General features: G+C 40.5%; 3 protein-coding genes across 9 annotated transcripts in view; 1 reads left to right on the top strand and 2 right to left on the bottom strand.

The window, feature by feature from the left end:
- Window positions 1-7,090, bottom strand: part of LOC129181516 (disintegrin and metalloproteinase domain-containing protein 10-like) — a 19,721-nt gene extending 12,631 nt beyond the window's left edge. Inside the window, exons 1-2 of the mRNA XM_054776829.1 lie at window positions 6,923-7,090; window positions 2,577-2,727 (exon numbers count right to left, since the gene is read on the bottom strand). Coding sequence (XP_054632804.1) covers window positions 2,577-2,727; window positions 6,923-6,989 — 218 coding nt within the window. The 5' untranslated portion in view covers window positions 6,990-7,090. The remainder of the gene's footprint in view (window positions 1-2,576; window positions 2,728-6,922) is intronic.
- apba2a (amyloid beta (A4) precursor protein-binding, family A, member 2a) overlaps window positions 6,577-17,250 on the top strand; it is a 21,594-nt gene continuing 10,920 nt past the window's right edge. For 3 of the 6 annotated variants that reach the window (XM_054776828.1, XM_054776825.1, XM_054776826.1), the window contains exons 1-4: window positions 6,578-6,639; window positions 8,012-8,145; window positions 15,545-15,638; window positions 16,598-16,713. The gene's annotated coding sequence lies outside the window, so the exon portion shown is untranslated. Of the gene's footprint in view, window positions 6,640-8,011; window positions 8,146-15,544; window positions 15,639-16,597; window positions 16,714-17,250 lie in introns of all 6 variants that reach the window. The other 3 variants (XM_054776827.1, XM_054776824.1, XM_054776823.1) reach the window with 2 other exon arrangements.
- On the bottom strand, window positions 9,201-16,209 carry fan1 (FANCD2 and FANCI associated nuclease 1). Of its 2 annotated transcripts, XM_054776821.1 has the most exons (13): window positions 14,894-16,209; window positions 14,115-14,255; window positions 13,557-13,758; window positions 13,260-13,493; window positions 13,061-13,192; window positions 11,734-11,842; window positions 11,550-11,669; window positions 11,300-11,464; window positions 11,068-11,224; window positions 10,722-10,825; window positions 10,448-10,642; window positions 9,447-9,575; window positions 9,201-9,364 (listed from the first exon to the last, which is right to left on the bottom strand). In XM_054776821.1, the coding sequence occupies exons 1-13, from the start codon at window positions 15,969-15,971 to the stop codon at window positions 9,227-9,229; spliced, it is 2,904 nt and encodes a 967-aa protein (XP_054632796.1). In that variant the 5' UTR covers window positions 15,972-16,209; the 3' UTR covers window positions 9,201-9,226. The 2 variants fall into 2 exon arrangements, with proteins under 2 accessions (XP_054632796.1, XP_054632797.1); XM_054776822.1 differs by lacking the exons at window positions 9,201-9,364; window positions 9,447-9,575; window positions 10,722-10,825 and having other exon boundaries at window positions 10,473-10,642.

The following is a 17,250-nucleotide window of genomic DNA, read 5'->3' as shown; positions in this document are numbered from 1 at the left end:
GCAGGGCCATGTAGGTTTGGATTTTTTTTCTCCCATAATAATAAAAGGTTTCATTTAAAAACGACTTTTTCTGTTCAGTTGTGTTGTCATTGACTAATAGAGTATTTAACTTTGATGATCTGAAACATTTAAGTGTGACAAACATGCGCAGCTCATTAGGCCCTTTCCCAACCCAAACAAATACTTTGTTTGGATTGATTCTTCATTATTTTTTGCTTTTCTGCAGAAAATCAAAGGCAATGGTGTTAGAGGCAAATTTGCTCCTCGACTTGGTTTGGAGTGATCCCATTCAAAACAGGACCACTTAAGTAGTCTGACGTCACTTGTGCATTTCACTGAACATATCAGTGGTCCAAAAAGCTAACAAACAATAAAGCAGGAGTATGAGGAGCTCCTGTATTTATGTGTCGGCATGTGGCTGTTGGCCAAAGTAAGGAGACAATTTTAATCAGGTAGGAGACTGAGGGTAAAACAGACAGCTGCAGCAAAGTGGAGACTGGAGTGTAATAATGTAGTGACCAGGCCTCAAGTATCACTTGTGGGTTGCAATACTGTCTGCTATTTCACTGTTGCGCCATCAATATGCGAGTCGAGCTTTGTGGAGAGAGTAAATGAGAAGCAATTATTGTGTTGTTATTATACAGTAATTAAAGGACCATCATCGTTTCACCATGACAACATTTTGCCATCAACCAGGACTATCCATCCATCCACCCATCTATCCATCTTCTATGCCGCTTATCCTCACCAGGATCGCGGGTATGCTGGAGCCTATCCCAGCTGACTTTGGGCCAGAGGCGGGGTACACCCTGGACTGGTCGCCAGCCAATCACAGGGCACATAAAAACAACCATTCACACTCACATTCATACCTATGGACAATTTTGAGTCGCCAATTAACCTAACATGCATGTTTTTGGAATGTGGGGGGAAACCGGAGTACCCAGAGAAAACCCATGCAAGAAAATACAAAGAGAACATGCAAACTCCACACAGAGATGCCCAACAAAGATTCGAACCCAGGTCTTCCTAATGTCCTGACCGTGTGAACAACATGCCAACACCGTGCAACCCACCAGGACTATGAGTTAGTAAAATAATGAATATATATATATTAGGGGTTCACAAAAATGATCAGACCAGTAATTATCTGTCCGATATGAGGGAATTATGACATCATACCAATAAATCCGATAACATTAAAAATAGCTCTTAGCTCTGATAACTGATAATTTGAAAAACACTCCAATAAGGCAAGGTTATCCGTACTGTGCGGGGGTGAGAAAATCAAGCGCTCCTTTTATCTTCTGCCTGTAACGTTAACGGCCTGTCATAACTTCCCGAGCTCACTTGCAAACAAACGTTGACTGTATCAGCCACCTGAAATGCCACGTCGCTACCACGCCTGGGGCACGTTGTACCGGAGCGTTTGTAAAGTGCAAAAGGTTGGCCAGAGACCTCCGTGACGTCACATCGGTTGCTCGGACAGTGTGCCCGAATACAGTGAACCTTGCTGGGCCACGCCAGGTGGCGCCTCCTGCACTATACTCCTGTTCTCCTGACCTCTGTAGCGGCACACCAGCTGCTTGGAGCATGTGTCCGGATAAAGTGCATTTTGCTGGGCCACAGCAGTTGGCTCCCTCCCTCTATTCTATGGTTCTCCTTAACACAGAGAAGAACAAGGAGATGGTCATAGATTTCAGGAAAACAAGGCAATAGAGCACGCCGCCCTCTACATCGACGGAGAGGAGGTAGAGAGGGTGGAGAGCACATGGGTGGAGAGTACATGGTCCACCCTCATCACACATCAAGCAAGGATGGCGCAACAAAGGCTGTACTTCCTCAGGAAGCTGCATCAAGCTCAACTTCCTAAACAGCTGCTCACAGATTTCTACTGTTCCCCCCGAGTGAATATCACATATACACTTACAAGCGCAATTTTCACTTATAACAATGTGCAATAACGATTTTACACTTTCTGGGATACTTTTATACCTCCATACTTTTTATCACTGAAATTTCATGTGTGTATTTTAAATATTTAAGATCTCTATTTTATATTCTAGACTCTACTTTTTATTTAGATTTATATTTTTTGTGATTTATGCTGCAATGAGAGAGTGCTGGATGGCTTTTCATTGTGCTCTGTGACAACAACAAAGTTCTATTCTACTATTGTATTCTATTCTCTTGATAGTAGTAATGTGGTAATAATGTCATGATATTTGATTAGGACAAATCAACAGGTACATTTGTCAAATCCAAAGTCCTTCTTACCTCCAGGTGTGCACAAACTACAGTTAAATCAAAATCATATCGGTCTTGAGAAGCAGAAAGTTATTGGTATGGGTTTGAAAAAAAGATACCGTGCATCTCTCATACACACGTGTGTGTGTGCGTGTATGTATGTATGTACAGTATGTATGCATGTATGTATGAAATAAGAGTCTGCTGGTAGTTAAAGTGTAACCAGTGAAGGGATTGAGTTTTTCTAATTTCAGGAAAGAGAAACACAGGAGTAGGATTTAAAAAAAAAACAACAAAACAACAGAAAACATCATGAAAAGTTGGCCAACCTTCCATGCGCATGAAAGTCTAAATGAAGAAACTGGTCTTCATTAGAGAGTGCCCTTCTGACCCTCTGATGCTTGCTGTGAACAAGCTCTGCGTCATAGGAAAGGCCTTCATAGTGCCGGATGTACTTGTTGAGAGGATTCCGATAGTGTCCTGTGTAGAAAGAAAAACACAGACAATTATTATAACGTCCTGTAAATAAGGGTTGCAAAAAAATTAAAAGGCAAAAATAACTCTAAGGTGTATTGGTTGCAATATTTCAGAAAACTCAGTACCAGTATTGGGAGCAACGGTATTAAAAATAAGTGTTGCTAACGCAGTTACATGGTTCTAATTAGTTACTATTTCAAACATTACGACATTATTCCCGACAGCGAACTGTGACACACTGTTACGCACTGATCGATATCTAACAGCAGTTCGCTCATCCAGTGCAGAGGACAGGAGATAGAAATAAGGTTTTTATTTTACAGTTACAGTAATCCCTCATTTATGACGGTTAATTGGTTCCAGTGAATTTCCTCGAAGTAGAATCCCTCATTTGTAAATGTAATATTTTCGTAGATAGCACATAGAAAACCTGTTTATGACCTTTTAAATACAGTTTTTAAAATTATTAAGAGCCCTCTAGACATGTGTGTAATAGTAACTACTGTAACTATAGAGTCACCTTCACACATGTATTAGCCCGTATTAACCAATATAGTAGACATAATGAGAGAAAATAAGTCATTTAACACATAAATAAGACTCGCGCTCCTGTGTTGAAAAAAAATGTGTTGCGGGCGTGTGGAGGACAGGAAGTTGCGTCGGGGGATCAGAGTAGATTATGACTGCAGCAGTAGCCTATGTTTGCTGCCAACTTTCGCCCGTGCTTCATTTCAAGCAGCATCACAAAAAAACGGCATGAGGATTTTCGCAAGACCATGGCACCCTCAAACATCCAACGCTGATCCGAAACATTTGCAAAGCGTGCGAAACTCCCACGGGACAGCAAAAATTCATTAGCAAAAGAAAAGAGGCAGCCACCACTGTCAGTAAGTAATATCGGATTTAAATGCTGCACTGAGCACCTTGAGCCTTTCTAGATTATACCTAGCCCACACAATATTGATGATAAAACTACACCCCAGAAATATAAAGTAAATGGGTATGTTTTTCTCATACCTGCTGTTACTGACTACTGTTCTGTTTGAGTAATATGACTGATCAAGCCTTTAACATTCCACACTACAAAATAAGCAATAAAAGTATGTATGATTCCTGTTGATATCGCTATCGGACAATACTGAAGGATGTAATTATTGGTATTGTATCAGAAGTGAAAAAGTTATGTGGGGACACACCTCCTAGGGGTAGAGTATAATTTCCTGGTAAGCCAATCAGTGCCAGAGTTCAAATGGGTGGGTGGTGTTGTTACAATGCCCCGCAGCCACACAAGAGAACATTGTCTATCAAGTTAAAACTGGAATTTTCCAGATTGAAGTAACTACTGTAACACCATTGATGTAAAAGGCAAGAGCATACATGTAAAGTGCACATGTCCCAGAGCAAAGGGTGTGTCCAAAATTTTTGACATATTTGAAGGTTGTTGTTTTTTTTTTAATGAATGCAACAGTTACTTGCCCTGGTAACTACCGTAATTACATTTATGAAGATGTAATTCCATCAATAATTCAATTAAAGAAAGTACCTAGTAACTAGAATGACTATAATCATGAGATGAGATTTTAACATTAAAAAAGTACTTTTAAGGAAAGTACTTTATTTTAAGAAAAGTACTTTTTTATTTAACTGATTCACAAAATAATGCAGGTGTGTTTTGAAATGATTATTGTCCCACAAATTGACGCTAAACGATGTCTACGTTCATGACCAGTTTTGTTAGTGTACACACACACACACACACACGCACGCACGCACGCACGCACACACACACACACACACACAATTTATCAATATTTGTATGTATATGATTACAATGTATATTATTATTATTATACATACATACACTATATAATAGGGATTCACAATCCTATCTTCAGGATCGGCTTCCGATCCGGTGTATTTTGAAGATCGGATAATATCGGCTTCTGCCACGAGATCGGGCCGATCCGGTTGCCGTATGACGTTCGTAACTGTGGGCCACACTCCAATATGGTAGGTGTGGTAATGCACCTCAAAGCTGGTTGCCACTCGAATCCCGCCACCCGCAAGAAGAAGAAAAGAACACCCCCATGTAGACATGTCCGCAGTGTACCGTGGTCAAGTTTCACATTGGACGTTGGATATTCGGCCCAGTAGCTACATCGGTAGTTCCCCCTCATTGTGCGGGGAGCTTGCACGCAGTGGCGGAGCTATGTGGTTGCCACAGCCACCCTTGGTCACTCTCCGGCCATCTAGACATTTCAGCTATCAATATATTGCCGCCTCTATGTGAGTAATGGGCTCACCTTGGACACCCCAATGAAAAATTTCTAGCTCCACCACTGCTCGCGTGGGAAGTGCTGCTCTAACCGCTGGTTGTTTAGACTAGGGGCCGTCAATAAATGTAAAGTGCAATACAAATAAAATGTATTATTATTATTAATAAATATAATTAATCGTTGCAGCTCTACTTTAGACACAATTTGGACATGCTCACTGTGAGGTGTACTCACAACACAAAAATGGCATCTATACTGCTTGACAAGTTGTACACTGACTACTCTAAACGGTATCAGTTTCACTTCTGTAGTATTGTCCCTTAAGAAGATATAATACAATTAAATTAATGAAAACTGAGGGGTGGGCAGAATTTGTGAGACAATGTACATGCAAATGGATTACATACAGTCAAGTACACATTAGTGCGTGTTATGCATATTATATACACTCTACTGTAAGCTTTTAAACTGGCATAATAGCAGCTCGTGACGACAGATGAAAGGCAGGATGAAAACCGTAAGAAAATAACCCAGTGCAGTCTGTTTTCTTGAAAAACTGTACATGTATTCAAGTGAAATGGATGCTTCCGTCACAGCTCAACAACAGCCCCCGGTGTCACAGTGTAATTATTTCTCCACATGAAGAGTGGGTGGTGGGCATGAAAGAGAATGTTTCTCAAGCACCTCCACCCATTTCACCCACTGCTTCACACTGCAAAAGCAGCGTGAATTCCATTTGCACAAACAACAATGTAACTCTTGAAAATGCGCTAAGCAAAATTAGTGCAACGAAACCCTTTGCTGAGCACTGTGTTGCATTTGCAGGATCACATTATTGCAACACATCTCAACCCAGTGGGAAGTTATCTTCTGGAAAAGCAGGATGTGATTAGGCCTGACTGGAGAGGTGGAATTTGCATCATCCAGCGTAAGAAAGTAACAAACATGGTACAAGTAGACCAAGCTTTAGCTAGTTTACCGCTCATGAGCATTATTAAAAATTTAGGTGTTAACATTAAATTTTTCATCGAGGTGAGTATAAGAAGTGGAAGCAACGACTCTCCTGGAACATTCTAATTTATACAAACAAGAGACATACCTTCCATGCCAGTGTTATGTACATCATGTGCTAAAGTCACATGCGTAATGTACTAAACTCACATGAAGTTTCACAATACACTTGACGTTTTTTGTAAGGCTGTTTGTGATATAGCTGACATCTAAGGCATGTGCCAGGTGAATTATGGCATAATCACACACACGACAACAATTAATTTTAAGTTTAAAAATACAATTAACATCGTCATAATATGTTGTTATAATGTAGTTAAAGTTCAATAACGAGCAAATGTAACACAATTTTAGAGTACTGTATATCGCCGTGAAGTTGTGCTGTATTACAGCGAAACACATTAAAGAATAACAATACTTGTTATTTACTGGTGGTGGTAAATATAAGAATAACTTATTAATGAAATGTTAAAGCAGGGAGAATTGGCGAACAGTGTAAAATGACTTTACCGGAATTAATAACAAAACTGAAAGATTGAGCCTTAGCTAGCATAAAGCTAATGGTCCGTTCAAGCCAGTCGGCATCTCCCATCTTCCCACAACAATGGACGTCGGCTCGATTGGCACGGTAATACAACATTAACCTGGCGCTAAGACTCATGACAACACGCAAGACTACACATAAAGCATTGATTTAATTTAACACGCCATCCCGAATCCACATACGACTGTCCGCTGTGTGTTATTTCTAAGCGAGAATACCGCGAAAAGGGTGCAGTCCCCTTCATAACAAGCAGGCCCCTGCTGATCCCGCACGTTAGCCGTGAAGCTAACTAGCATCGCTGCTAACCTTATTCACATATTTAACACAACTTGTGCCGTTTTTCCAGGCGTAAAAATGCCTCGCTCACCTTGAGTGTAGTTTAGCAAGTAGGCGAAGAGGACAACTTTGAGGAGAAGCATATCTGATAGATCCATTATGAAAGCATTGATGCCGTTTGCACTTTATTGTCCTACTTAGATAGGCGCAGACGCCCTGTGTGTTTATTGCAGCTTCCTCTCGTCGCCCCCTCGCTGCTGCGCCGTGACGTCACACGCAGAGCAGTTGCTATCCCTTCCCCCAAATGCATCCAGGATCCCGGACGTAATAAAGTGCATTACTTTAACAATGTTTATTATGGATTTTACAGTTCGCACTGCATCATACTAAAATGCGTTTCATAGTCTTATTTTAATATACACACATGTACACACATTCATTTTCAATACCATTTGTCCTGACTAGGGTGAGCTGGAGCCAATCCCAGCTGATGTAGGACCTGGGGTGAGGTACACCTTGGACTACTCACCAGTCAGTCACAGGGAGCATATAATAATGTTAAATTCCAGATACAAAGTACTGTATAATCTACTTTGGATCGAATTAGTTGATGTTGCATGAACATTTTTACCACCTTTTTTTAGCATCAGAGTTGCAACCAAAAGCATCCCTTGTCACGCATTGCATTTTTGACATTAAAAGATGAACAACCACTCACATTGACACACACACACACACACATATATATATATATATATAGATATATATACACAAGTATATATATATATATATATATAGATATATACACACACACAAGAATAATATAATAATAATAGAATAATAATATACTTGTATATATATATCTAAATATATAGATATACACACACATATATATATATATATATATATATGTGTGTATATCTATATATATAGATATATAATAGATATATATACACAAGTGTATATATATATGTGTGTGTGTTTTTTGTCCAATCAGATTTTAGCTTCTGGGTGTTGCCATTATCAATGTAATCTGCCCAGGGCCTTCAGAATCAGGTTCTTGGACATCCTGGTGAGATTGACAGGTCGCTGTCACATGCACACTATTAGCAATTGGGCTGTTTTTTTTTTTTTAGCCTTTTTTTTAGCCTGACTAATTAGACTTCTGACTTGCCTCAAGGTCAGCTTGAAGGCTCCCACTTCTCCCACTGGTTGATCAGAGCAAAGAGAAAGGCCCCCTGTCCTGATTGGTTGATCAGAGCAAAATTGTTCAACAAGTTACGCCCACAATGGCTGACAGAGGAGACATCTCTGGTGAGTAGATGTATTTTACATAAAGGGTTTAATATTTTTGTCATGTTATTAGATAAATATTGTGACTAGCTTCAGATGATGTTGTTGTGCAGATATGTGGAGTTGTCTGAAACTTTCAACACCGAGCCGCTCTATTGATGCTCATAGAAGCTACCAGCAGTAATGTACTGTAAGTCAGGAATTGTTGGTGATTATGTGATATGGGAGTTATATATAAAATATTGTAGTTGGGGCAATCTTACCGCAATCCCGGCTACAGTTCCCCTCTCTCTAAACGCTTGTATGGCGCATTGCTAGCGAGGCTATTGCTCCACATGGGAAACCGTGGTTTGTAACCCCGCCGTGGCACATATTTACTATCAGTATTGTAGTGTTTTTGATACTGGCTGTCACAGTGTCTGGTGAAAAAAATTCTGTCCGGCCCACTGAAGGCCCAGGTACCAAATGTACCGCCCGTCACTGCCACACAGAGATGATCCAACGGAGATTGGAAACCAGACCACCTGACTGAGAGGCAGATGTGCAAACCACTACTCCATATTCATAAATATTTCATATTGGCAGTTCTACACTACTCACTACTCCCACAATAAAATGTAAAATAAATACCTTTCTGACATTGTTAATCAAAACTACGGAAAGCATTATTATTCTTGTAAGGGCAGCATTTTCAATACAAAAGCATTTCATAACTCTTGTATTACATTGTGCAGGTGTTCATAATGTATTGGCTGTTAGGTGTAATGTATATGCTTCATCCTTCAGGGACAGATACATTTTATATTAGAATATATTTGACTAAACTGAGTATTAAATATACTCAAATGTTATTTACTCTTTTGCTTGTCATCAGTGATGGTATTTGTGTGAGCTTTTAATATGTCACACTGAAAGCTATTTGTGTTCTTGGCTGCTTCCGAGTGATGATGCTCCTTCTTGCTGGAAGCAGTCGTTTCCCAGATAAATAATGGCACAAGGTAGCACATTAGACTCCAATTTCACTCTGCAATTTATCCCCTCCAGCTGAGATAAGCAGGCACACTTAACATCCGGTCTAGATTAACAGAATTGTATTTATTTTTTATTCAAGACAAGATCCTCTGGCTCCAGTGGCTACCACATGACACACTTCTACATCAGCACCCAGTTTTTGCAGCTCATCCAGCCAGATCTGCTGCTTTTGGGACAGACGGTCACTGGGACCTTTCACCTCCACCAGCTAAAACAACATGTCAACCAAAGTCTTAACAAATGCACCATTACATAACACTGCATTGTAACCAGATGTGGCGTGATCTCACCTTGTAAGTGTTATTGGATGTGTTCCATACAACAAGGTCAGGCAGACCTCCACGACAGTGCCTGAGGTCTTTTGCCATCCGTGCTATCACTCCTGCTAAGAAGGCTCCACCCATACATGACACAAGAGACTGCAAATAAATGGCTCCAATTATCATACAAAGAAAGGCCTTATAAAAAAAAAAGCTAAATTAGACATAATTTGTATTAATATACAGTCAAACCTCAGTTTTCGAACGCTGCAGTTTCCGCTGAAAACTTTCAGCAGTTTTTGCCTCGGTTCTTGTACACAGTCTCGATTATTGTACAATATTACACGTTATATTTTCCCCTAGGGTACACTGATAGAATTGCTTGCTTATTCAGCCATCTTGGATCACACGCCCAACACCAAATATCATGATACTTCGTTTACAATAGTACGGTATCCTGTAAATTCCATTCATTTGGCAAACCCAAATGAGAATATTACACAAGCCAGTCCGTTTACCCTGGTATGTATGTTGCGTGGAATAAAGTGCCCAAACAAAGCACAATATGTGTTTCTCACGCACTGTCTAGGCATTTTTAATTGAGTGTGACTGCTAAATAACCCGTCGAGGGGCAAAGAAAGTTGTGTGTGCCAGCAATTTGATAAAGAATGTGAGAAACACTATTGAATTGAAGAAATAACTCATCGCAAAGTGCGAAGATGGCATCTGTCTGGCTGATATCGCCAGCATGTACGTGAAGTCTGCATCAAAAATAATTTAAATCCATCATTTATAAATATTTTGCTGCTATTTTGCTATTTTGTTTTATACATGCAACTACTTATCCTGTATAAGGAGCATTTTTTGTTAATATTTTTGGGTGTCTGGAACAGATTAATTAGATTTACATTATTTCCTGTGGGAAAAATTGCCTCAGATTTCGTAATTTTCGGTTTTCGTCTGACCTACTGGAACGAATTGATAACTGAGGTAACACTGTATTTGCTTCAGCTCATCTGAAAACAAAGTACCTGTGCTTGACTAAGAGAGGAGAAGCGCTCCCAGTTGACACATGAACACACTCTCCCCTCCTGGGAGGTCCAGACATCCTCCAACATAGCGTGCAAAGTTTCCACAGAAGCTTCCCTCAGCAACTGCACACGTGAATCGATTACCTCTTTTCGGTTCTCATAAAAGCAGTCAGTGTAAAGGTCCAGTGGGCATGTCTGGGACAAAGACGGAAGATACACATGTAGAGATGTCCACATATTCGCCAAAATCCATAGTTATTTGGGAATGTTATACCTGGTAGAGATTTCGGAAAACATCTGATATACCGTCCATAAAAATGATGTCCCACAACATAAGGGCAAACAGTGTTGAGAATGTCGACCCCTCCCCATGGATCCCTGTTACGATTAAACAGACAAATTTATTTTCCAATTATTACCCACTTGTTAATTAAAGCCTACATTTTGAATTGAATCTAAAACAGATTAATTCATAGCGCAATCACAGATTAATCATGAGGAAAATTGTTTTAAAATTGTTGGTAACTTTGACTCAGCAATATCATATCGTCCGAAGGTGGGAAATTTCACCTCTTGGAAGGCTAAATCCCATTTGTCCTGCTGCTTTTTGAATATCTTACCTTGGTCAAAGCCTTGCTGGCGGTAATGCGCTAATGACAAGTCTTCCACAGAGCAAATGACAGTGGCATCAGTGCAATCGTCCCCATTTGATGGTATCAGAAAGCGAGATTTGCCCATGCCCCCTTCATGGGGAAACAGCTGTCCTCGAATGGTCACCTGCAGACAAAGGTACAAAGTTAAAATAACAAGTATTTTCATTTACAGTATATTCAACTTTGTATAGAAACCCACATGTCTAACATCTTGGACATCCACAGTGGGCAGATCTCTGAGCTGTAAGCGATACTTCTTCAAGCTGGCTGACTCTCTCATCCTAACAGCTCTCTGGTGCAGGGACAGTTTGTGTCCCGTTCGCACAAGGGGGTCAGACAACCCATCTCTGATTGCACAGATCGCCTGCAGAGCATCAGAGAGCACAACCTAACTGAGCATTTGTCTCACACAGGGGAAAATAATGAACGAAACAGCCACAGGAACTGACTTGTTCAGGTTTTTTGAGGTGTTGGTGAAGGTTCAGTGCCAGTCTGTCCCACCAGCGCCCTCGACTGTCAGGACAGTAAACATCTTGCAGCAGTAAGGACTGCAGTTCACTGACTGCTTCCTGTCATGTAAAAAAACAGTTCAAATAAAAAATAACTAAAAATAAATAGTCCAGATGATCAAACCTCATATTGGCGTAGCCTCTGTAGGATCTCAACTCCTCTTGATAATATGCGAGTGTAGGCCCATCCTGTGGTGAAGCTGCGCAGGAAGACTGGCAGCTCCTCCTGGTGACTGGCAAACATCACAGCAATATAAATATGGCAAAATGACATACATAATACAATTACATTCAGTACAAGGGATATATTAAAAAAAGTGCCTTTATAAAGACAGTAATGCACTGTTTTGACTGACACTGTGAAGAGAGGCATTAATGAGACAATCAAATGTCTTTATTATTTGGATTTTGTGGTGTAGGAATTCAGTGCATAATAAGTGTTTCTGATATCTTGGTTATAAAATGGTAGAAACAGCTCTCAGTATGATGCGCTGCATTCCGACACCAATGTAAACTACAACCACAATATTAAACATAATGTTACTACTTTCAAATATGACAACTGAGCATGACTTTGTTTATACAGCTCTTGTTTATGCAGTCTAGTTACAGTAGATCCTCGCATATTAGTGGTTGGGCATTTATATTACATATATTCGCGGATTTCTTTTCTCTGCTTTAAATTGGAAATACTGTAATTAGTTAGTTTTTTTTTTTTAATGGCAACTTAAATAGAGAGTAGGGAAAAAAGTGCTGCAGCAATAAATCCAGCAGAGGGCGCTGTTTCACGAGTCAATTAAAGCAAGATTTTCCAGGTGGAAGATGCTTTCACACAGGGGTGTCCAAACTTTTTCCAGCAAGGGCCACATAGTGAAAAATGAAAGGATGCAAGGGCCACTTCGATATTTTAACAACACATGTAGATATGTAACGGATGCCAGCCTGTGAGGCTGTGCGAGTGTACGTTGGTAAACCTCACTCCCTCTGCCTCAAGAGCTGCACTGAACACGCAGCCGACAGTCCGGGTTTTTATTCGTGTGGTCAACGCCCTCGCCTCCCATTATGAAGGTCCTGTGTTCGAGCCCTGGTGCGGGCAGGTGCGAAACAGGGCGGGTTACAGATATACTAAGAAGTTATATATATTTCAACAAAAACTGCATCTCAGCTTTAAGATACAGTGTAGGTGAAAAAGTGGATTATTAATATCAACTTCACTCTTTGCTGTTTTTTTTTTTATTTTACAAATATTTCAACTCTCTTCTGAAATAACCTTAGTAACTTTTCTTTTCTTAATATTATAACTTTATTCCCATATTTTGAATTTATTCCCATAATATTATACCCTTTTCCCCCCAACCTAATTTTCCAAAAATTACAATTTTATTTTGTTTTGTACCCAATAGTGTGTGTTTTCCCTGTAACAGCACTCCCAACATTTAATAGGTTCTAACCTGAGATCACGACTCCCCTTAAGGTCCTGCCAGTCATTCTTGGCAGCAGTGTAAAGGACCAGAGCCTCTTCCCAATGACCTGCTTGCATAGCCAGAGTCACATCCTGCAAGGCTCGCATGGATGCTTCATATCTGACAAGGGATTTGCACATCTATAACAATCGCTATTAAACTATTTAAAAACACACACAATGCTCACCTGATAAGGTCGTCTCTGTCTCGAAACACCTTTGCTGTGCGCTGCACTGTGTATTCTGGGAAGGCCAGACGCCCCGAGTTGACAAGCAAGATGGTATAAAGCTGGTTCTGTCCACCTGCTGCCATCTCCTCCTCATCCATAGTATCCGTCAGAGAGAAGAGTAAAAGGATGCGAGAAAAGACAGCCCGAGGACCACGAGACAGGCGCACACAGGAACCTGCAAGTTGTTTTGCCCTTTTGAGAGTAGAAAGATGACATGATTATTTTGCAATGCAAAACTCTGTTAAGTCACCTCACCTTTTCAAGATGATGGTGCCGATGTTGTTTCGAGCCTGGCTCGGAGAGAAGAGTGACTTCTGCTTGCTCAGACGGACAAGCGCGTCCACGAGCTGTTGTTTTTGGGTGCCAGAATTGCCCAAATGAAAAGTCTTTGCCAGAGATTTGAGCTCAGGGGCCGGCAAGAGATCCAGAGCTTCTCCTACTTCGTGAAGGTCCTTCTCTTTAAAAGAAACAGTGTGGCATGACCTTTTGCTAAGTGATGAACGAATGTTGGAACTGAGAGAGAGACTGCTGGCTCACAATCTCTGTTCTATTTCATCTCAAAGATCTTTGATGGGGTTGAGGTCAGAGTTCAACACCAAATTCATCCAAATATGTTCACACAAAGTTGGAAGCATGTAATTGTCTGAAAGGCTTCGGTAACTAGCCCAACTAACTGATTAATTACAGTTTCATTATTGTATTGCTATTGATTTAATAAAAGAGATATCTAAAGACATTTTTTCCATTGTTTCTACCCGCATATTTATAGTGAAACATAATCGGAATCATATTATGAGCAATAGCAGGAATTACCTGACTCTAGAAAACCACCTTCCACCAGCTTGTGAATAACTGGTCCCAAATCACTGCATATTTCTTCATAATCCAGTTTATCCACTTGAAGCCACTTCAATTTCCGTTGAAAGAGTCTCACATACAACTTCTGTCCCATGACTGTAAAAGGGGAAGAAAAATACATGTAATGTACAGCATCTCACAAGAGTGAGTACACCCCTCACATTTTATTGCAGTATATGTTTTCAAGGGACAATACTATAGAAATTAAACTTGGATATAACTTACAGCTTGTACAGCAGTACAGATTTACTATCCAGTGAAAATAAGTCAACACACAGCCATCATTGTCAGTATAGCTAGCAACACAAGTGAGTACACCTCATGGTGAACATGTTCAAATTGTGTCCAAAATGTCAATATTTCGTGCCTAAATCCTCTTGGACATTACATTTTTCCAGCGCTACACAGGTTGTTACTGGAATCCTCTTCCGCTCCTCCATGACGACATTATGGAGCTGGTGGATGTTCCACACCTTCTGCTGGAGGATACCCCATAGGTATTAAAGTATGTTGAGTAATTTTCAGCGCATAGTAAATCTATACTGCTATACAGGCTGCACACTGACTACTCTAAAGTATACACAAGTTTCTTTTGCATAGTATTGGCGCTTGAGACGATGTACAGTAAGAAAATGCTTTCTGAAATGTGAGGGGTGTACTCACTTTCGTGAGATACTGTAATTGATGTGATGTTACAATAATATTACAGATGTTACAGTAATATTCTGGCATACCTGATAGCTTCTCAAAGGCTTGCACCGGAGTCATGTCCTCCTGGTTGAACAGGGCTCTGTCGTCGTCATTGTCCAGCACAGCCTGTAGGACAGTTTGGAAATTGCGTAGGTAATAGGGCAGTCTTTGTGTGGGTGAGGAGTCACCTGTTTGGACACTGTTGGTTTTCTCAACCACACAGACTGCCTGTAAATTACTGCTGATTTGAGAAGACTTTTCAGAATTCAAAAGGGGGTCACAATTAGGTGCAGAGGCCTCTTCGGTTTTTAGTTGGCCACCATCTCTAGCCTGTGGATTTTCACCAAACCATGTTTCTGTCAAGATGGGCGCATCATGTTTGGGTTTCTTTCTTAAGCTAGGCACCTTCTGACTGTCAGGTGTCTTTCTCTTAGCTAGTGTGGAAGAAGAGGGAAGTAGACGAGTGGGAAATAGTTTATTCTCTGGTTTAGGGGCTTTTGCTAAACCTTCTGCCGTTGTTGTACATGTCTCAGCACTAGTTGTTATCAGCTCGATGGTGCTGACTGAGTCCTCGCTGCTTTCTGAATATTGCATGGTAAGATTTTCTTTCTGCGAGTTGCTAAGATCATCTACAGAGTCTTGAGTCTGATCTGGATATGAATGTGCGCTCTCATTTCTCTTTTGGCATTTTCTAGATAATTTGGATGACAAACGTCCAAGATCTACTGTTCCAACTGCAATTCTGCTGCCTATCTGCCGGGACACGTTGGACGAGATTCTCGTTTCGAAGTAAGGGCTTGTTTTTGTCTCTTTGGTTTCTTCTTGTTTCTGTTCTCGGTCCAAGTCCAACTCAGAGGGTGACACAACAATATTACTTGCTGATCTGGCGCTGCTATCTCCTCTCTCAAAGTTCTTGCACTGCAAATCAATGTGCTCATTGATCCCAAATCTGGGAACTATCTGACCACAAAGAGGGCAGGGGAGTTTTTGAGGCTGCGTGTTGCTGAAGAACGACGTGATGGGAGTCGCGTTGACTGCATTGGCGCCACCTTTCTTCTTGTTCTTTGACGACAAACTCCTCCTTAGTTTGTGTTTGTCGATTCTTTCAGCCATGATAAACATACGACGTTGTTGTAAATGATTTTGGAATATTTCCAGTTGCTAGCTAGCACATTTTAAGCTAGCGTACATGCTAATGTTGCTGTAAAAGACTCAAAAATGAGACCGGAATGGACAAAAAAGTGCCGTCCATGTACACATCCAGTTTGAATAATGTCCAAAAATAAAAGCAACATCATGAACAAACGTGGGTAGAGGAGTCAAATCATGTACTCCCATTATAACGGAAGTACTACTTAACTCCCCCTGTCAGACTAGACTGTCAGAAAAAAAGATAGCACTTCAGACCGTAGCAATCGATTCCAAATGCATCGATATGCATCACAGCCCTTGCGTACAGTAATATTTCAAATTTTAGTATAGATAATTCAACATTATTATTAATAGTAGTAGTAGTAGACTTGTTTACAGAAAATTAAAACAACATTGGAATTTCTTCAGTACATACGTCACAAAATAGGTGACAGATGTTAATGAATGATATATATTTAAATATCAAATAATGTTTTGTTTGGTTTTAACGTTAAGTTACATTTAAATATCCATGGGCTTAACTGTCTTTATTAAAAGTATATGTTGTTAAGAACCAGAACAGTGGTCACGTGACGCAGCATATATCTTCTACACAGGTTCCTGGGCTGCTGTGCGGCTTTTATTTAAAAAAAAACACCATTCCGGAGAAGAATCTGATCAGAACCACACGCGGCTACTAAAGGAGGGAGATCATACGACAGTATCAATGTCGGTAAGTGTAGTGAAGAATATTGCATGTTTACAGTTAGATATGTCGTATTTGGATGTAGGCCTATGCTGGTTTGATGAAAGACAAAGCTGGACGTGCTCATCTGGTAAGCACATCAGTGGGGTGTCAGCATGGTGCAGCCTTTAAATCAAGGTCGATGTGCAGTTTTTGCATGGCAAGAAATAAAGGCACGATTTGCAGGGCAAACGCAAGGGAGCCTGCTTGAATGCAATCCGCACCATAATGTTTATATTCAAATGTCTGCCACATTATGCGGCAAACATAACAAGCAACAGTGCAGCTGCGGCAAAAGTTCGTCGTAAAACTGCATTTGAAATAGCCCATGGAAGACGTCAAGGGCAGGGCAGACTTAGATGGAGTCTTTTGTTTTTAAATTGGCAGTTCAGCACCATGGAGAGATCAAGGCACATGGGAGGGTCTCACCCCGAACACCATTATCTCGATGAATGAATGATCAATAGGTACATTTGTTCATCTTAAATCATATGCTGGACACTGCGATGAAGCCAATATTATCAA

The sequence above is a fragment of the Dunckerocampus dactyliophorus genome, chromosome 5 (genome assembly GCF_027744805.1).
Source record: "Dunckerocampus dactyliophorus isolate RoL2022-P2 chromosome 5, RoL_Ddac_1.1, whole genome shotgun sequence".
Classification (NCBI taxonomy): Eukaryota; Metazoa; Chordata; class Actinopteri; order Syngnathiformes; family Syngnathidae; genus Dunckerocampus; species Dunckerocampus dactyliophorus.
The sequence above is the reverse complement of the archived record's forward strand: the minus strand, read 5'-3'. Positions and strand labels throughout refer to the sequence as shown.

What these genes read in the sequence shown, in the direction of transcription:
- fan1 (XM_054776821.1), bottom strand. Translation starts at nt 15,971, where the DNA reads ATGTTTATCATGGCTGAAAGAATCGACAAACACAAACTAAGGAGGAGT. An exon ending in GGCACCATCATCTTGAAAAG is followed by an intron (nt 13,494 to 13,556) that starts GTGAGGTGACTT and finishes TACTCTCAAAAG; the next exon opens with GGCAAAACAACTTGCAGGTT. An exon ending in GACAGAGACGACCTTATCAG is followed by an intron (nt 13,193 to 13,259) that starts GTGAGCATTGTG and finishes ATCCCTTGTCAG; the next exon opens with ATATGAAGCATCCATGCGAG.